Source organism: Agrilus planipennis, unplaced genomic scaffold, assembly GCF_000699045.2.
Source record: "Agrilus planipennis isolate EAB-ADULT unplaced genomic scaffold, Apla_2.0 scaffold5, whole genome shotgun sequence".
NCBI classification, from domain to species: Eukaryota; Metazoa; Arthropoda; class Insecta; order Coleoptera; family Buprestidae; genus Agrilus; species Agrilus planipennis.
Genome location: NW_020442468.1, coordinates 2,944,190 through 2,966,540, shown reverse-complemented (window position 1 = coordinate 2,966,540; position 22,351 = coordinate 2,944,190). Strand labels below are relative to the sequence as shown.

Genomic DNA, 22,351 nt, shown 5'->3' with positions numbered 1-22,351 from the left:
ATACGAGATAAATAAGTGACTTAATCTTTACGAAAGCTGGATTATTATTAAATAAAAACAAGGACAACGACAAAAACGTAACTTCCTTGTCATCTATTTTTAAATAAAGTTGCTTATTTAGCACCTCCAGTGCTTCAAGAGTGAAAAATTCTTACGCAAATTAACTTCGAGAAACAAAAATGATTTCCAATAAACAAGACAAAGACCTTTCTCGATGCGGCATAAAATTCAAGATTTCTGACAGCAAGTACATAAAATTTGAATATTTACATTTTTAATACGAAAAATCCACACATTTAAATAAACAAAATAGACAACTCTAATTATGAATAAACAAATGCTTCGTAAAAATGGTCACAAATTAATGGCGTATATTATTTTTTTAAAATGCTTTTAATTACGCACAATGTACAAAATGCAAATAGGTAGTTATAATCGATTTTAACGAAAAATAATTAATTAGATTTAAAAAATGTGGCAATGTTGAACACAACATAGTTTAATAGCAAACAAAGGTTTTTTAAAGTAGTAAGCAACAAAAAACCAAAACTCGCCATCTACTAATATCTATTTGCAACTAACCAAAGTATCTTAAATGTTAGAAAAGGATCTCACAGGCATCTGGTTGTCTAACTGAACCTACGTCCTTCTTTGTATAATTTGGATAAGCATCACAGATATCTTAGTGAAACCTTTGTCTAGCATTTGAAATACTGTACTTTAGTTCACAGCAAATATCAAAAGATGGCGATACGCTGTCTGTATCTTCATCATCATCATCATGAGATCGTACAGGCAATGGGGCGGACAATTCCTGAAATCTATGCCGGAGGGTAGGGAGGAAGGCTCTCTTCAGTCTTCTTTTAGGAATCGTAGGAATGGCTGGATGGAGATTGGGATAAGAATGATGATTATCTGTAGAATATTACTGTTCTAGCTTTTGCCTGTGACCCAAGAAAACCACAGAAAAACTTGGACCAGGGCAGATCAAATCTAGGTCCACCTCTGTCCTTCCTAACTTTTGTTCCTGCTTCTATTATGTCTCTAGTTAACCCATCATTGAGAAGAGCCCCACTAACTTATTACGTCAATTTCTAATTGACTTCTATAATACACCCTCTATTTTCCTACTTCTTCTAATACCTCCAAATTTCTGACCCTTTATCCACGATATTTTTAACGTCTTCCCATAACACATCTCAAATGTTTCGAACTTTTTTTCTCAGTGCCTGCCGTCTACGTCTCACATCCATACAAAACCATGCTCCAAACACTTATTTAATAATTGTTTTAAAATTTCCAAATTAACCGATTTTAAGCATAAAAGTGTTTTCTATATCTTCAAAACAATTCTTTAGCGCCTTTCCCATCCTAAATCATCTTACTCCCATAAACATGCTTACACGGAGTCTCCCCAATTTGATTAGTGATTTATAGAGACTCCTTAAAGGGTGCCAATGAGATCTGATAAGGACCACGCCTGGTAGTTTCTATAATTCACTGACCAAGAACTTAATCCATTCTTATGAAAATGCAAAAATTAAAAGTACCCGCTGCAGCAAAATCTAATGTTCAAAGGGACATCCCTTTAGTCTAAGAATTTGAAAACTGCACTGAGGACACTAGTTTCTGAATAATCAGAATTGCAGGAATGACATTCCACTGTTGAACAGTTATTTGCCTTCCTATTTATGGAGTGTTTTCGTAGTTGTCTCTCGAGTTTCTCCCCCATGCTATGGGATTTATGTGAAGAGTTAGAAGTGACGTTTGAAGCATATGTTATCCTTTCGGTAAAAAGTGGATCCAAAATTTTTGTTTCTGCTAAACTACTTTGCGTTCCAGTTTACCGTGACTTTGCTTCGCGCCAAGGTGCACCATTAATTTTTCTGACAAGTGTATTTTAATTTATAAACTTACCACGTTGTATGTAGACATTGGTTCTCTTTCATGGAGTCCCAAAAAATCGTGCGGAAATAGATCTTGGATCCTGTCCAAATCTCGCCTCCTTCCGTCCAATGAAGGTTGCGAACCCCCCAAGTATCTTCCGTATTCGGTCAGCCTTTCAACCTGGAAAGATGAAAGTAAAATTATTCTCCATTTCTGCGACGTTTCAAAAGGAGAAACAGTGTTTTTCTTTTCTTTACGACCTATTTTTAGAAAGTAAATAAAACAGGAATGTACTTGCTGGAAAAACAACGAGATTTGGTACATGTGCTCGATGAAATTCAGTATTTTCTGTCAACAGTACAGTATTAAAGAAAACGTGCTTCAGGCTTTAGATGATATTTTTAAAAGGCGCTGACAAAGTAGAATATCTTACGACGAAAATTCATGGATAGTAATTTTTAATTAAGAAGAATCTTTTGCCTTTTGCACCAAGAAGAATTAGCTATACCCAGAATAAATATTCTCAGGTTTTATATACCTAAAGGATTAATTTACATTATGATTTGCTTTAATTATAAATGACTAATGTACTATTTAAAACTTTGACTATTAGCATCATCTTTTGGTGGGAAGATGAAATAGAATAAAGAGTCATTACGACAATGTGAAGAAAACTGCACTCCATTTTGTTTGATTTTTTTTTCGTAAATAATTCCTTACAATTTCAAGTACCTACATTAGAAGTTACTTAATCTGTTTGTTTTTTAAATCAATACAAACGATATGTTCAAGAATTTGGTATTTGTGAATAATAAAGTTAACAGATATCCCAATTCGATGTTTGAATTGAGGCTAATATCTTTATCACATTCAAAATATTTGAACAGAAAACCATTTCAGTTATTTTCGAATTTTATCAAAAGCCAGTAGATACTGCGAGGTTAATAAATAATTGATACAGCAAGCAATCTTAAACAATGGTAATTAGTAATCACGTACGCAGCTGAATCCTAACTTCTTAATTTATTAAATGTGATTAAGTTAATTTATTTTTAGTAGGTACATACAGGCAGTAAACTTCGAGATTCTTAATTGATACATTAAATGCCTAATTGTTTTATTAATTATTGTCAGAACTGCACGATAAGATGTGTAACATTATTGTAATAGTATATAACCAACTAGTATATTTACCATTATTTGAAATTCTTTACGTTACGGTACTGGTAAAACATTTTTATCGGCCAGTTTTATGGTCGGTATTGAAATTTATGGCAGTTTTTTTACGAACAATAATTTAGAAAACGTGATTTATTTGATATATGATACCCACCTAACGTTATAACATACTTAAAGGCCTAACGATGGTATAATTTACGACTTATGATACTTGGATACTCACGACGGTACAAGTAGAAGTAGATAGCAAAATACCCAACGTACAAAGTTCACTTTCCAAAGAGTAAAATAAATTTTACTACCCGCTATAAGTTATCTGAACAAAGTAAGTGTTTTCAGCAGTTTTTCTTATCCTTTAGTTACGATTAGGTGCCAACTAAAAGTACCAAAGGAGTTACCTCATTTGAATGTAAATTACGTTTCAGAAAAGTACATTCATTGTACACACATACAAAAAAAAAAAAGAAAATTACAATTCATAACAGGTGTTCACACTGCTTGTACTGAATTGTGCTTTGCATTAATCATAAGCTTCATTTGTTAGCTGTAGATGATGGTGACAACGGGCAATAATAACAATAATAATGATAATAATATTTAAAAAATTAGTCGGATAATATTCCAAATCCGTCTTAGGCATTCGGATGAGATGTATATGGTAGAAGACGAGCCCATCGCTACGCGAGGTGCATCCAGAATAGAAAAAAATAGCGGAAACCATATGCAAATGCATAGTTCGGTTGCAAAAAAGTTACGCTGCACATAATATATCAGTACATAGGGAAAGGAAAGCGTGTGCAGCATAAGGAATAATAGTTGGCGGTTTTTATTAAAAGGATTGGCAACTTCAGTGAAATGGTAATCATTATTTGTTGTAACGAATTTCTCATTATATGCGATAGTAATCACCATGTTAACCAAAATAAACCAGGGGTAACATCCCAACAGCTAGGGTGATATGCGAAACCCTAATTGTAGCGTAGGAATCTGCTTGAGGTGTCCTAAACGATCCCTGAGGGCACATCGTATGATGTCCCTCCTAAAACTAAGGCCAGCTTCAGCAAAACATGTGTAATTTCGAAAGTCACCTCGCTCGTTCAAAGAGGGTGAGTAGTTATGAGTATCAACGGTGACGATAAAGATCCCATGAATCCGAAATGGAAGGGGGGCTGATACTACGAAAGGTGCGGAAGCTCCATGTGGGAAATCTTTCTATCTGCCCGGCCGTCTAAGACTAGACAATGCCCTCATGAGTGTTAAGGGTCAAACTTGGCGGAATGCAAGTAATGCGACTTGGAAAGGGGTGGAGCTGCAGGAGGTCACAGGGGGGAAATCTTTCTGTATGCCTTGCCGCCTAGTCTAGACTCGTGGGGGTAGTGTTGGAGAAGAAAAGATGCACATGAGTGTCAAAGGTAAAGAGAAGTCCCATGAATGCGAGATGGATTATTAATGCCAGAATGCAAGTAATGCTACTACGGGAGGCCCAGTTACCAAAGGAGGGAAATCTTTCTATCTTCCCGGCAGTTTGATATTGAACTCGCAGTGGTAGTGGTGGAGAAGAGAAAACGCGTTCGGTCGTCATGAGTGTGGAGGGTTAGAGGAAGGGTGGCGATCCCATGAATCCGAGATGACTTATCACTTCCGATGTGCATGTAGTACGATTAGGAGGATAACTGGCACTACGGAAAGCTTGGAGGGCACAAGCAGAACATCTTCTTATTTACCCTACCCGGGTAGATTAGAAGATGTCCTGATGCGCCCGGCTGTTGTGATTATCAAGAGTGAGGAGAAGGTAGAAATCTCATGAATCCGAGATGGATTATTAGTGCAGGAGTGTAAATAATGCCACTGGGGAGATGGCTGGTACCACAGGAGGTCCGGGTGTTACATGCGAAAGACCTTTCTATTAGCCCGATCGTCTGCGATTGAATTCGTAGTGGTAGTGGTGGAAAAAAGAAGATGCACCAGGTCGTAATGAGTATCAGGGGTCAGGAGAAGGGTGACGATTCCATGAATCCGAGATAGTGTCCCACTGAAGGAGTGCAAATAATGCGACTGAGGGGGGTGATTGACACTACAGGGGCCCCGGAGGACACAGGCGGGACATCTTCCTATACACTCAGTCATCATGAGTTCCAAGGGTGAGGAGAAGGTGGCAATCCTATGAATCCGAGATGTATCATTGGTACCAGAGTGCATCTCAATGAGACACGAAACTTGCTAAGCCTGGTAGGAATTGCGTAAGTCCTGTCTGTTAACAGAGGATTCCAGGAGGTCTTCGGTTCACCTCCTAGATAAAGTTGGTACCTCTCTATGCTGATTGCGAAGAGCTGGTGTGCGCCCGAGAACTACCGCCCCCTCCGAAAAAGATTCCTCTTACATCCTCTGTGTAATTATTATAACAAGTGCCCATTAATGTCAGTTGTACGTCAATCTTATCGACTTTCTCAATCATTTACGCGAAAATCGAAACTCGTAACTTTTACAAAATGATTGCGTTCTTTGAACTGGCGCGGCAGTAGCCCCCGGGGGGGCTCAGGAACGTTTCAAGCATATAAAAGCGACGACGTAGCCATCAGGTGAAAGCGATTGTCCCACGGGCATTATTAACTTAAGCAAAAGTTGTATATTTATGTGTACCCACCTATTACATGCACATACGTACGAACGTGCACTTGTTGCGTGTGTAATATTCGACTTTTTATTTTGTTAAATATCTTTTCCATTTCCTAGAAACGGCCAATTTGATGGCGATGGAGTAAATGTGTATTTATTATATGTCTATTTGTCTATTTGCCTTCCGCAAGCACAAATATTATCGGTAATAAACCTAGAAAGAAAATCTTAAAACGATATTCCATTTATGATTTTTTAGATGTTGAAATTGTTTACTTTCAATTTTTTTCTCTTTATTACAAATTTCCTTAGGAATTATTGGTGCGTTTGGTGCACTTCCTAACACTATTACAATCCTGGTGACGCCTACGGACGATCACAATTGTTTTCTTCAATTCAATGTACGACCATCTAGGGGTTGATAGATGAAGCTGAACAAGGGATCGTTGCAGTAGAGTAGAAGAATAGCTTAGAGATTGATACAGTAAAATGTCAAATACTAAATTCGTCTAGATATATAACAGCCAAAGAATTTGCAACACGCTGTAGACATCCGATAAGACAGTGACATGTTCGAGGAGACACGCACGTACTACTTGCTTGACTTGACGCACCCTTGTTAGTGAAAGTCTTTCTCTTATTACTTGCTAAAAACGTTATCGAATCTTTTGCTATGCGACTGAAAGTTGACACTATAATTTATTTAGGACTTTAATGCAATGAAGAATTGAAAAAGCGACAATAACAAGAGATGCGACCTACAACAACAGCAGGACTCAAATCAGTTATGATTATTTGGTAATGATTTATTGGACTAGGGACAGAGTTAATGTGCATGTTTTGAAACTCCTTGTTTGCGGTTTGTAGCAACAATAAGACGAGAATAGTTGTGGTTTCTTAGCAATGCGTTGGTAAGAAGAAAAAAAACGTAATGAGAAATATGAACGCCGACTCGATTTGTATAACACAAAAACGGATTAGCAATACCTACCAAAATATGATGACGTGATAGGTAAACTCCACCTTTTACAATATATAAAAATTAATTGACTTTGATGTTACTTTAGCTTAAGTTTCTACACTAATTGCAAGTATACGTACAAGTAAATTGGACATATTTCTACACGAGCCATTCACCTGTAATAAAAATATGCCAGTTGGGCTCTTGACGTTTTTTTTCTTCTCTTTCGAATTTATTAAACGTACAGCTTACATCACGACAATTTATTAAGTAATTGTGAAATGTAATGGTCCAAGTCTTCGTCTAACATCTGTTTCACAATTTGTCTGTCCCATTCACAGAAGCGAGAGTCAAATGCAAATTAACATTCATGAATCTGCAGTTTGTTCAATATACAGAGTATTTCTCGAATAATGTCTAGATAATGTTATCGTAAAAGTACACGACGCGATTCTTTGTGAAATTGTAAGTGATTTTTTCCTTTACAGTTTTTTAATACCACGTGTAAGAAGCGAGTAATTAAACATTTAAAATTGACCAATGACAGCCGGCTGCAAGTGATAGCTGACAATACTACGTCATCTACTTCTGTTTTTGACATTAGCAGCGCGTTATGATTGGTCAATTAACTAAATCTTTAACTGTTAATAACTTGCTTATTAGACTTTGTATCAAAAAACTGAAAAGGAAAAAAATAATTAGAATCTGCTGAAGAATTATATTATGAGACATCCTGTATATTTCGACAGTACACAGATATAAATATTGCTGCATGAAATGCATAATTAAAAACATAGAAACACGTAGAAAGTCTGCAGGTTCTTTATTGATTGCATACAAGTTTTTCTGCAACATTGGCCTTCCATTACAATTATGACATATTACACAGAGACAGGCCCAACCCATGCCATTATCCATTTGCCACACATGTGGCGGTGCCGATAAAGCATGGAATTCCGTTTCGGACATTATTGTACTCGGCAATCCCATCTTATTAATGTCTGGAGATAATTAAAATGTAAAAAACTTCTCTATGACACACTGGCAACTACATATAAACAATAATCTGAGTACTTATTAATGCAACAACTGTTAGGTAGAAACCAGAATGATCTCCTGAAAAATTCTTGTTAAATTTTTAGAAACCACGTAATTAGAAAATTCCAACACTATCGCTAAACAATCCAATTGGTCAAATATTTATTCTAGATGGCCACATTTCATCAGGTAAAAGGATTAAGGGTTTTTCTTGATCGCCTATTGTTCTTTCTGAGAATCGTGCATTAGTATGGAAAGCATACACTATTTTCAATTCTTCTAAGGATTTAGAATTGTAATGTATTTTCCTGTTGTGGTATTTTGGAATTCCCCAGCGAACGCTTCATCAAATCACGAAATAGAATTTTTATGAAATTTCTAAACGAGTTAAATTATAATAAATTACATTCGTGTAAATATAGGGAATTTTGGGAGTTAATAAAGGTTTCTTTTAAAAAATCTCTCTCTGTATAGATCTACCCAGTAGGTGTATGTAAAAAACAATTAAAGGGTTTTTAAAAACCAAGTTGCTACCGTGAATACCAGTTCAATAAAATAATAGTACTTGATGCGAGATTTAAATTGGAGTAGTCTTGCTAAACGTTTTAAAATTAATTGCGAGAGAGAATCTTAATAGGGACAGTAGCGTTTAATGGAAGCGCGTACAGAAACCGACTTAAGTTAAAGCTATATGTAGAATGGGAGGGAGAGAGTGAGAGAGAACGCAATTTATGTAGCTATTGTGCCCTAATGGAATTAAACGCAGTCTGGCAAACAAATTTACGCAATCTCCCCGCATTAGACCATTAGAGATATGTTTAAATTTAAAATGGAATGTAGCATACCAACTGGCAATACTTTTATTGTTAAAATTAATTAAACGAACATAAGAAGTAAATTAACATAAAACAAACGAACGGTTCAACAAAAGAAATTCGCGATTATTGGGGATCCATAAAAAAATAGGAGGAGCCTAAAAAACATGGCTGATAAGGTAGTCGCCAATATAAAAGAGAGGCTTTTCACTTCAAAATATTTACACAATAATCGTCAATCCGAAATTCACTTCTTTAATATCTATTGCCTTCTAGACCAACGTCTTATTTTATTTTGCACTAGGAGAGAAGTTTGAGGGCTCCATTATCAAAACAATTTCTATTAATTTACGACGTTTGATAATGATGATTTTAATTAACAATTTTATCACACACATGTACTATTGCCATTAGGACGTGTGGTAAACTTATTTGACGGAACTTACTTCTACGTTAGGGGGACCTTTCATGGTGCCGCAACATCAGATTTTTCGAAAAATGAAAAATCAAACGCAATAAAGTTTGCAAAACTATCTAACTATGCATTTAAAATAAAAGATACCATCTGTTCACGACAATTAGCATAACAACTTTTTGTTAGAAGTTATTTTAATAGAAATAAACATCAAAAATGCCCCACGGTGAATTCTTTTTAACGCAACTTGAAAATTGTCGCGAGTATTTTCCAATAATACCTATCTAATGATATACTTCAAACGTGGAAAAGTCGTCACAATAATATTGTAATTAATTTTATTACGTATTACTTTGCTATTAGCGCCGCAATAATAAAATTCTTGTNAAATGCTTCGTAAAAATGGTCACAAATTAATGGCGTATATTATTTTTTTAAAATGCTTTTAATTACGCACAATGTACAAAATGCAAATAGGTAGTTATAATCGATTTTAACGAAAAATAATTAATTAGATTTAAAAAATGTGGCAATGTTGAACACAACATAGTTTAATAGCAAACAAAGGTTTTTTAAAGTAGTAAGCAACAAAAAACCAAAACTCGCCATCTACTAATATCTATTTGCAACTAACCAAAGTATCTTAAATGTTAGAAAAGGATCTCACAGGCATCTGGTTGTCTAACTGAACCTACGTCCTTCTTTGTATAATTTGGATAAGCATCACAGATATCTTAGTGAAACCTTTGTCTAGCATTTGAAATACTGTACTTTAGTTCACAGCAAATATCAAAAGATGGCGATACGCTGTCTGTATCTTCATCATCATCATCATGAGATCGTACAGGCAATGGGGCGGACAATTCCTGAAATCTATGCCGGAGGGTAGGGAGGAAGGCTCTCTTCAGTCTTCTTTTAGGAATCGTAGGAATGGCTGGATGGAGATTGGGATAAGAATGATGATTATCTGTAGAATATTACTGTTCTAGCTTTTGCCTGTGACCCAAGAAAACCACAGAAAAACTTGGACCAGGGCAGATCAAATCTAGGTCCACCTCTGTCCTTCCTAACTTTTGTTCCTGCTTCTATTATGTCTCTAGTTAACCCATCATTGAGAAGAGCCCCACTAACTTATTACGTCAATTTCTAATTGACTTCTATAATACACCCTCTATTTTCCTACTTCTTCTAATACCTCCAAATTTCTGACCCTTTATCCACGATATTTTTAACGTCTTCCCATAACACATCTCAAATGTTTCGAACTTTTTTTCTCAGTGCCTGCCGTCTACGTCTCACATCCATACAAAACCATGCTCCAAACACTTATTTAATAATTGTTTTAAAATTTCCAAATTAACCGATTTTAAGCATAAAAGTGTTTTCTATATCTTCAAAACAATTCTTTAGCGCCTTTCCCATCCTAAATCATCTTACTCCCATAAACATGCTTACACGGAGTCTCCCCAATTTGATTAGTGATTTATAGAGACTCCTTAAAGGGTGCCAATGAGATCTGATAAGGACCACGCCTGGTAGTTTCTATAATTCACTGACCAAGAACTTAATCCATTCTTATGAAAATGCAAAAATTAAAAGTACCCGCTGCAGCAAAATCTAATGTTCAAAGGGACATCCCTTTAGTCTAAGAATTTGAAAACTGCACTGAGGACACTAGTTTCTGAATAATCAGAATTGCAGGAATGACATTCCACTGTTGAACAGTTATTTGCCTTCCTATTTATGGAGTGTTTTCGTAGTTGTCTCTCGAGTTTCTCCCCCATGCTATGGGATTTATGTGAAGAGTTAGAAGTGACGTTTGAAGCATATGTTATCCTTTCGGTAAAAAGTGGATCCAAAATTTTTGTTTCTGCTAAACTACTTTGCGTTCCAGTTTACCGTGACTTTGCTTCGCGCCAAGGTGCACCATTAATTTTTCTGACAAGTGTATTTTAATTTATAAACTTACCACGTTGTATGTAGACATTGGTTCTCTTTCATGGAGTCCCAAAAAATCGTGCGGAAATAGATCTTGGATCCTGTCCAANCGAATTTATTAAACGTACAGCTTACATCACGACAATTTATTAAGTAATTGTGAAATGTAATGGTCCAAGTCTTCGTCTAACATCTGTTTCACAATTTGTCTGTCCCATTCACAGAAGCGAGAGTCAAATGCAAATTAACATTCATGAATCTGCAGTTTGTTCAATATACAGAGTATTTCTCGAATAATGTCTAGATAATGTTATCGTAAAAGTACACGACGCGATTCTTTGTGAAATTGTAAGTGATTTTTTCCTTTACAGTTTTTTAATACCACGTGTAAGAAGCGAGTAATTAAACATTTAAAATTGACCAATGACAGCCGGCTGCAAGTGATAGCTGACAATACTACGTCATCTACTTCTGTTTTTGACATTAGCAGCGCGTTATGATTGGTCAATTAACTAAATCTTTAACTGTTAATAACTTGCTTATTAGACTTTGTATCAAAAAACTGAAAAGGAAAAAAATAATTAGAATCTGCTGAAGAATTATATTATGAGACATCCTGTATATTTCGACAGTACACAGATATAAATATTGCTGCATGAAATGCATAATTAAAAACATAGAAACACGTAGAAAGTCTGCAGGTTCTTTATTGATTGCATACAAGTTTTTCTGCAACATTGGCCTTCCATTACAATTATGACATATTACACAGAGACAGGCCCAACCCATGCCATTATCCATTTGCCACACATGTGGCGGTGCCGATAAAGCATGGAATTCCGTTTCGGACATTATTGTACTCGGCAATCCCATCTTATTAATGTCTGGAGATAATTAAAATGTAAAAAACTTCTCTATGACACACTGGCAACTACATATAAACAATAATCTGAGTACTTATTAATGCAACAACTGTTAGGTAGAAACCAGAATGATCTCCTGAAAAATTCTTGTTAAATTTTTAGAAACCACGTAATTAGAAAATTCCAACACTATCGCTAAACAATCCAATTGGTCAAATATTTATTCTAGATGGCCACATTTCATCAGGTAAAAGGATTAAGGGTTTTTCTTGATCGCCTATTGTTCTTTCTGAGAATCGTGCATTAGTATGGAAAGCATACACTATTTTCAATTCTTCTAAGGATTTAGAATTGTAATGTATTTTCCTGTTGTGGTATTTTGGAATTCCCCAGCGAACGCTTCATCAAATCACGAAATAGAATTTTTATGAAATTTCTAAACGAGTTAAATTATAATAAATTACATTCGTGTAAATATAGGGAATTTTGGGAGTTAATAAAGGTTTCTTTTAAAAAATCTCTCTCTGTATAGATCTACCCAGTAGGTGTATGTAAAAAACAATTAAAGGGTTTTTAAAAACCAAGTTGCTACCGTGAATACCAGTTCAATAAAATAATAGTACTTGATGCGAGATTTAAATTGGAGTAGTCTTGCTAAACGTTTTAAAATTAATTGCGAGAGAGAATCTTAATAGGGACAGTAGCGTTTAATGGAAGCGCGTACAGAAACCGACTTAAGTTAAAGCTATATGTAGAATGGGAGGGAGAGAGTGAGAGAGAACGCAATTTATGTAGCTATTGTGCCCTAATGGAATTAAACGCAGTCTGGCAAACAAATTTACGCAATCTCCCCGCATTAGACCATTAGAGATATGTTTAAATTTAAAATGGAATGTAGCATACCAACTGGCAATACTTTTATTGTTAAAATTAATTAAACGAACATAAGAAGTAAATTAACATAAAACAAACGAACGGTTCAACAAAAGAAATTCGCGATTATTGGGGATCCATAAAAAAATAGGAGGAGCCTAAAAAACATGGCTGATAAGGTAGTCGCCAATATAAAAGAGAGGCTTTTCACTTCAAAATATTTACACAATAATCGTCAATCCGAAATTCACTTCTTTAATATCTATTGCCTTCTAGACCAACGTCTTATTTTATTTTGCACTAGGAGAGAAGTTTGAGGGCTCCATTATCAAAACAATTTCTATTAATTTACGACGTTTGATAATGATGATTTTAATTAACAATTTTATCACACACATGTACTATTGCCATTAGGACGTGTGGTAAACTTATTTGACGGAACTTACTTCTACGTTAGGGGGACCTTTCATGGTGCCGCAACATCAGATTTTTCGAAAAATGAAAAATCAAACGCAATAAAGTTTGCAAAACTATCTAACTATGCATTTAAAATAAAAGATACCATCTGTTCACGACAATTAGCATAACAACTTTTTGTTAGAAGTTATTTTAATAGAAATAAACATCAAAAATGCCCCACGGTGAATTCTTTTTAACGCAACTTGAAAATTGTCGCGAGTATTTTCCAATAATACCTATCTAATGATATACTTCAAACGTGGAAAAGTCGTCACAATAATATTGTAATTAATTTTATTACGTATTACTTTGCTATTAGCGCCGCAATAATAAAATTCTTGTACCAAAATAGTGACATAATAAGTCATGTTATGCGCATTCGTATGTAAATAAGTTTGGTAGGTAATTTAAAGACACACGAAACCTTGTGTGGAAGAATTTACAGGTTTTTTCATTTTTAAATATATTGTTTCTAGTGGAATCTCGATAGAATACATTATTTCCTGTATATGAGCATTGGTATTTGATAAATAATGTATATAGGTACATGTTAGTATGCATGTAACAATAATTGTGGTAACCGGTTTGTAGTTCATACACGAAAATTCTTTCATTTCAAAATTGTCCATAATACAAAACAACAAACACTGTATTGTGTTCTTGAGAATTATCCCAAGCTAAATTAGAATTAAATAACATCCATTTTACCTCTTGGAGTTCTTAAAGAAGAAATAAACAAAATTGCATAATGATTGTTAATTACCTAGTTCATTATCCTAAAATTGCTACGAGACACATTAAATCGCTTGAAAACAGATTCTGGGTAAAGTAAACTGGACCTTTATTAATATTTAATAAACTAACTATAAGATAAAAATAAAGATTTTGAAAAACAAAGATAATAAAAACTTATAAGTTCAATATTAATATGTATTCATTGTCTGTATATTGTGCCCTTTAATCCTTAAATCTATTTATAAATATTAAGATGAAACCGAACGCCAATAATAAAAAAAATTGTTTTCTTGCATTAGGGATTATCTGGAAGCTCTCAGTAGGTCTGCAATCGTTAAAAATACATCCGAACTCATCCGATTATAATAATCATGAAAACGGATTAATCTGGCATGACGTATCTGTACATAGTACAATAATTGTTGTGCTTGAAGTTAATATTACTTGCCAAATCGGCGACCAATCCTTGTCAGACTTGTCGCCAGTCAACAACCTCAAAATGCACTTTAGTCCCAAGTAGAAAAGATAAGAAATAAATTCTTTCTGGACATTCTGCGACGATTTTCAACTGGCGGAAAGAAGAAACAAAAGAGGAACCAGCTATTACAGCTCTATATCTTATCTTCAAAACGAATTATCGTAATGTACCTAGAAAGTATAACTAAAAGGTTGGGCGACTATGAAATATTTCCGGTATTTTTTCACAGAAAGTCTAGTTTACAAGCAATTAACGTAAATAGGACGTTGATTGTAAAATTTATATGCCTGATTTTGCGAATGATTTACAGAAACCACTTAGTAAACTGCTACTCTGCAAGCTTTGATCTTGATTCTATCTTTATTGCCAAAGGAATGACTAGAACAAGTTTTCAAATGATGTGCATATTATACAGATTTGCGTAGAGATAAAACGCTAAATTATTTCTTTAAATTAAGCACCCAATCAAAATATACAGTGTTTTGGCTGTAACAATATATTGGATTTGACTCATTGAATCCACAGTCTAATTATAAATCGTCCATGTAGTCCAAGGATGCTTAGCAGATCTCTTCAAGTGAATATAACAATTCTTTTTTATTACCATACAAGTTGTTGCGTAATTTAAACAATATTTAAAGGGCAATTAAAAATTTAGCTTCCTAAACCGCTTCTTTCTTACGACTTTAATCTGTTTGAACGATCTTCTTATCACATACAGTAAAAACTACGATCAGGTTCATAAACAAGTTAATAAAAAGCAGTTTTCACCTTAAATTAAAATTAGATATTTTATTACACAAATAATTCCCGACGTAAAAATTCCGATGTCAGTCTTCTTCATAGCAAAGCAAATAATACATCGGCTATTATGGTAATTAAACAACTACAATATAATTCACATCATGTGCATAATAGTTAGCATCTATTTTTAGATTAACATATAAATACAATCGAAACTGGTTTATTCATGGTATAAACCTGGTAGTTACTCTACATTTGCATAACGATGATGCGCTGATTTTTTTTGGATAAACTTCTTCAATAACTTCAAAGTAACTTTACTTTTCAACAGTGGGGTTATAGGACCACAGGTTCCTCTTATTCAATTAGATATTGGCTTTTTACTTGCCCCTGTATGTTTTTTTAAGGGCGCATTACATATGAGACACGAACTCCACAAGCAGGGATGTTTTGCTGACTTTTTTAATTACGTCCGCTGTCGCTCGGATTCGTTCCCGGAATATTCAGTTTCGAAGCCACTCTGTTTACCGCCTGAGATATTCCCGTTCTCCCTTATGTCTTTTTTATGAACTGTAATATAAGCATGTTCAAATATGATAATGGAAGAAGGTTTTGTTTATTTATTTCTTTAAGCGGTTATGTAACTAATGTATTGAAAGGCTGCATTTATTGCTCATAACGAATGTAATAATAATTAACATATAAATATAATTGATTGATGTGGTACAGATCAATTAATCTAATAGGTACCAGTAGTATTTGTTGTTTATTTGAATCGGTCAAAAGAAGCAAAAGTTTTGAATGAAGAGTTTTAGTTCGTAAAATAGTTGGGAATTCGCGGACCGCTTCATTAGCTTCGATTTCTTCATCCTTTCTAAATCACTCAGATGTAAAGTTTTACCTGATTCGAACTATTAAAAGTTCTACAAATGAAAGCAACATCAACGACACAACGCCGGGCTTGCAATAGCAGCAATAAAAGGAAAGAAAAAAAAAAGGCCGACAAGAGAATCTTTTGTATCGCATTTCGATTTCTTTTCTCCGAAATCTTGACCACAACATGACCTTCTTTATTCTTCATACTCATTTTTCAATGCCCCATCAAAGGACATTGGCATCGAGACGTTAATAATAGTGAAATTATTTGTACTGTCATTAAAAAAAATTAACACTTGCTTCAAAATTGGGACAAGCGGTTTTCAATTTGAAAGACTTTGTTCAATACAATATTTTAAAAATCAATTAATCGACTAATTTCTAACTCTATGCCAATTTTGGTATCAATCAATAGTGCAATTAATAAAAAAAGGGAATTAAGAAGAAATACCTAATATCTCATCAAAACACTGAGATTAACTCAAGTATCTAGTAATAGTTGGTACATCCAATTGATTTTGAGCAACTTTTTGTTTTAGGTTCACAAAATATGAGACCTATGGAAATTTTCTAAGTTAAAATTAAATCGTCCATAAGAAAAAGTTGTAAAATCAATTAATTCATCAATTATTTTCTTACTTTTGGTAGAAGAATTTACTCTGACTGAGATTTATGCTTTTGAACATGTTTGAAGAAAATTTATCTTTATTTTGAAGACCAATTCTTTTTTTCAATACCAGTTGCATCATTCGGAAAATTTATCAACCGTTTTGAAGAAAATGAATTTTTTTACCTTTGTTTTTAATCCTTTTTCACACCGGCGATTGTCGCACAGCGATGAGGTCTTGCACATTGTCATGAAATCCACAAACACCAAAACTACAATTCAGCTAGCAAAAAAGAACTATCTGTCTGTTATAAAGTATACAATGGGACAATTTATATTAAACGTTCCATTCTCGTAAAACACTGGGCTTTGACGGACACCAACATTGTTTTCTTCACGTCAACGCGTATTGTACTGTTCGAGAATCTGGTCACCACTACGTGGTTCTATTCTTTTTTCCTTATAGCTACGCGAGCCTCCACTCTTCCTCCTCGACGTGTGTTCTAACTACAACTGAAGAAACTTGTACGGTACCGTTTACAAATAATAGTGTTACCGTCCAAATTTTCTATTGTGGCTAAGTAAGTATTATTAGATTGACGTCAGGACTGGTCGACCAATGGCTGTGTTTTAAATTGTAAACACCTGAGTGCATAATAAAGAGACTGACGCTCAGATAGCAGGTAGTTAAGGAACTGACTGCGAAGATCTAGTATGTAGCGGTGGAGGAGAGTTAGTCTCATCGAAGACGGTGAAGAAAAAAACAAACAAAAAAATTATGGATTGTTGATGACAATTAGAACATTTGAACATTACGACAATTGTCAAAACATATGAAGAAGTATGACCAACGACTGAGTTGATGTCATAATCATTTTACTACAAGCGCATGTTGTTTAACTAGATCTCGCTCAATATTGGACTTTCTGACATCTTTTTGTCCAATATTTAATCGAAGGATGTAATGTATGAAATGAAGGAGTGGAGGTGGATGAATTAGGATAATCCTATAATGGGAAAAGTTTGAGTTGGCTTTAAAAATTTAAGGAATTGTAAGGTATCAGGTAACGGTTGAAAGTTTTAAAACATGTAGGTCAAAAGATTAGAGATCATTTGTCCAATTGGTTCGTCATATTTGGAAGATGGGAAAAAATTTTAATCATTACAAACGGGATAAGGTTGCGGTCATATCAAAAAAGGCAGACGAGGATAGTTGCGACAATTTTAGAACAATTAATTTTAATTAACTCTTGGGTCAAAAACCTGAACTTGAATCGCACACAGAATGAAGAAATTTTAAGGGATGAACAATTCGGGTTTAGAAGAAACAGGCGAACGCTTATCAGTTGAAAAAGAAAAGAAAGGAAGAGCGTACACATAGAATTGGAGAATCAATACAGAGCAACAAGTATAGCTGGTAGGACACCTTCCCAGACATGAAGGGCTAGTTAGGGACTTAAGGAGAGCAGAGGTAAACATAGACTACATTACTGTTCGCACCGAGCGGCATGGCCTAGAGGTCTAGACCATTGCTTAGCATTCGGGAGGACGCCGGTTCGATTCCGGGTCCGCCTGCCTTGGTCCAAGTTTTTCTGTGGGGGGTAGTAATCTTCCATAGATAATCTTTCATTCTCTTCTGTCTTCATTTCGTCCGTCTCATCTTTCTCACCCGAACCACCACCCACCCATTCCCACGATTCCTGAAAGCAGGCTGAAGAGGGCCTTCCGGCATAGTCCGGAGGGACTGCCCTCCCACCAGCATTACTGGCTGGTGGGAATGAAACACCCAAAAGAAAAAAAAAAAGTACTGTTCGCAAATGGTTAGAGGTGTAGGTTGTTCGAGTTTTTGCGAAATGCGAATAAGATTGAGTTAAGATAGGAAGAAGTGGAGATGCGTGTCTAACTAGTCTTCGGGATGAAGATTATATGATGACGATGATGAAACCTTCTCATTCTTTTATCAAATATCTGAAATGGCTGATTTCCGGTATCTAGTAAGTTAGATAACTCAGGATGGCAGGAGCAGTAGAGATAGAAATAGTTAAGGATGTGGGATGGTGTAGTTTTGGGGAAATGCAAAGATTAGCTCAGGATAGGAAAAAGTTGAGGTGTGTGTCCAACGGGTTTTAGCACAGATCTTACCCATTTAGATAACATAATCTTTCCATTCCTTCTTTTGTTAAGATTTCTTTGTGCATATTCTTTTTACTCACTATCAGGTTTCATCATTGAAACTCTATGTTTTGGAACATGATAGCGTACTGTTTTCCTCATTACCTACATCTGACGATGGTTACAAACGATCATAAATGTTCTTTAAAGAGTTCCAAAACCTGATCTTGCTTTCTCAGCCAAACCATAAAATAAATACATGGTAACACATGTGTGTATAATGTGTATATACAAGGATAACAATAACAATAATAATTTCTGATAAAGTAAACTAGAATTTTTCACCTACTTTCGTCTTTGGGTGTGATGGAAAGCAATGATGTTTTGTTTTGACGTTTGAAACGATAGGGACGATGCTACCGCTTCCACTTACTTTCGGAATTATCGGCACCCATTAAAATTACTAGATATCCATATTAAATACCAGACAGTAATTTAAAATACCTGTACGTATTTTAAGAAGAGATGATATTAGGTAGAAACAACAGGTTAAAGCTTTTACAGGTTTATAAAATTAAAACGCCGAAGAATGGAGTAAAATGGACGACAGATAAACATAGAAAAAAGTTTCTGTTAATCTCTCATAGTTGAAGAGTGCAATTATAACATCAAATCAGTTATCTAATTTAAAAAAAAATAATTCTCCTGCGTCCCACCCGGATTCTTTACGAGAACTTATTAAGTATTTCAAACTGTTTTCTCAGAAATAATCAAATAATAATAAAACTGTAACCGCTATCTATATCTTCGGCTGGTTCAAACATTGAAAATTGATTTTACCTACAACCATTTCCATGAATTTACTTACTTTACTTTGCTTCAATAACCGCTGCCTTATCACCAAATTGTTTACCTTAAACAAGACTCACGGAGCGTCATTTGTGATCTTGTTTAGGATGTTTTATTAAAGTGACAAAGGGATTATGCCTAAAAGGAGTATAAACATACTAATGCATTTACCTCGGAGAAGGTTCAATGTCCTTGTTTCTTAATGCATTCTCGAGGGAAACAAACTAATGTTCCACTCTGATGGTACTGATTACTGACAATTACAAAAATTCCAAGTGAAATTGGTATTTTATATGTATCGTCGTTTTCCAACACTTACGTACATATAACAATCACGTTTATTGGATTGCTCATAATATTCTGTATAAGTAATCAAAAATTATTAAAAAGAACCCCTATGGTTTTACAACTCGCTACAGCACAAACTAACCAATTGAATAATAGGGTTAATAACTGAAAATCTTTATAAATTTCTTGAATCTCCACCTCATGGTTTTACAGTATCTTTCCACAGATATCTGATATGTTTCAGTATTGGGGCATTTGCTATAGGGTTTTTCTTCGAACATCAGCTCATTTTATTGCGATGGTACACATCCTCCTAGATACATCATCATCAACATAGGGTCATCAGCTCTACTTCCCTAACAGTTAGAGAACAGTCACCTATTTTAGGTCTTCTCCTGTCCCATTATCCAAGTATTTCTCCTTCTTCTAGTACGTCTCTAACTAGCCCTTCATGTATCAGAAGGTGTTTCACCATTCTATTTCTTCCTTTTCCTAATTGACCTCCAAGACGCCTTTTGTTCTCCTGTTCACTGTAATACCTCCTCATTTCTAACATTTTTTGATACCTTTTAACAATCCTTTTAAACAGAAGTGATTTCTTTCCATAGAAGATACAGAGGGCTTCGCGCTGTTTTTCATAGAAACATTTTTTTATATTTGAAAGGTAATTCTAAATTTAATTAGGTACGGGTTCGATCCCGGGGAATCCAGTTTCGTAGCCCCGCTGTCTACCGTCTCGACTACTCTCATTCTTCCTCGTGTCTTTCTTATCAACTATAATAAAAGTTATGTCCCAATCCACGTCCGAAGTAGGTTTTGTTCATTGCATTCTTCAGACAGTTATGTAATTAATGTATCGGAAAGCCGCATATATTGTTGATAACAAACAGAATATAATTGCTGCTTTAAGTATCTATTGATGGTGTAGTTCTTCTTTTGTTCACGCTGTTGTTGCTTTATTATGACCACGTGTTGGGCGTGCACGTGTTGGATATTTATCGTGCGTCTGTTCTAGTCTTGTACCGTGCTACTTATGAAAGTAATTCATTAAGCTACTCACATGTGAAAGGATATATAACGATGATGATAGTAATATTAAGCGAGTTCATCAGTACGTTATTTTATGGATTTCGATATGGATTGACCGACCGAGCATGCCAGCCAGCGTGGCGACCGTGATTTTCTGGTGCAAGAAATCTCTTCTTTAATTATTGCATCGACACACACATATACAAGTGTATTTCAACCAAAAGAAAGTTACGTACTTATTTGTGAGCAGATGAAACACTAGACGTCCTGTCACCGTTTTATGATAATTTTCTCGTTTCATTTTAAACGCGTTAAGCAATAAGTCGATATAAACAACGTCACTGATAGTCTCTGTATACGTTGACCCGCATTTATAATTGAAAGGGATCGGTAGTACATTGTGATAAATACATATTTTAGTGCGTTTTTATATTAATCCTTTAGTCGTATGGATCAGGATTTTTATGAGATTGCAACTGTTCTCAAATTTGTGGAATTTTCTAAAACGCACTGTTAAGACAGCAGGTAAAAGTTGGTCTGTGTTCTATCGGGCTGCCTGCGACGCGCTGATGAGATCCAAAAAGATCGAAATCGCGATCCGCATCTGGCAGTTTCGACAGAATACAGACCACTTCGAATTATTTTATTTTGTTCTCAAATTGTTAGGAATGAGAAGGTGGCCACAAGATAGGAAGGAGTCATGATGATAAACGGTAAGATTTCTCCTACTGGAGCTGATTAATTTCAGGGATCATGGGCAAAAATGGAATCAGGAAATTTATTCCTTTATAGTTTCCCTGGGCAAGGATGACACGCAAAATTGTGAAGCGTTCGAAATGTGGTGTTACAGGCGAATGATGAGGATACTGTGGACAGAGAAGGTTAGAAATGAAGACGTATTAGAAAGAATAGGAGAAAAGAGGACTCTATGGAAGTCAATGAGGAATAGGCGAGATAGGTTAGTAGGACACCTTTTCAGTCAGAGACATATTAGAGGAAGAAACGGGAGTTAGGAGGGGTAAAGGTACACATAGATTAGATTACCGTTCGCAAATAGTTAAGGATGTGGGTTGTTCTAGTTTTAGGGAAATGCGAAGATTAGCTCCGGATAGGAAAGAGTGGAGGTGTGTGTCCAACCAGTCTTAGGACTGACGACATGATGATGATGATGATGATGATGATGATGATGATGATGATGATGTTACGTTCCGCTTTTTGTTCATTTCTCTCTACATACTTGCAGGTAAATTTAAGGCTAAAAAATTTTTGGTACGACTCTTGTTCAGGTCCGCTTTTACCCTGTCTACAGTTTCCATGAGATAACTGTCCCTTTTATTGTACATATGTAGTTAACTTTTAACATTAACTTTGAGATTAAATAAAATTGCAACAATTGTCAAATGAGGAACTAAAAGGTGTATGCAGGACCGTATTTGGGTAGTTGAACAAATTTAATTCGAAGAGTTAAACCACTACCTGTTTGTACTATTACCGACATTAAACATTAATTTAATAAATGACCAATTAAAAATACTAAATGGTAAAAAGAAAGGAAGTTTCACTATTACGTCTGTCTTAATAAATTATCC

At 35.0% G+C, this 22,351-nt stretch overlaps 1 protein-coding gene across 3 annotated transcripts in view; it reads right to left on the bottom strand.

Moving 5' to 3' along the window:
- LOC108736462 (rho GTPase-activating protein 20-like) overlaps positions 1–22,351 on the bottom strand; it is a 103,182-nt gene that overhangs the window by 3,845 nt on the left and 76,986 nt on the right. For 2 of the 3 annotated variants that reach the window (XM_025981274.1, XM_025981275.1), the window contains exon 2: positions 1,918–2,067. In XM_025981274.1, coding sequence (XP_025837059.1) covers positions 1,918–2,067 — 150 coding nt within the window. Of the gene's footprint in view, positions 1–1,917; positions 2,068–16,670; positions 17,207–22,351 lie in introns of those variants that run through there. The other variant, XM_018468928.1, reaches the window with a different exon arrangement.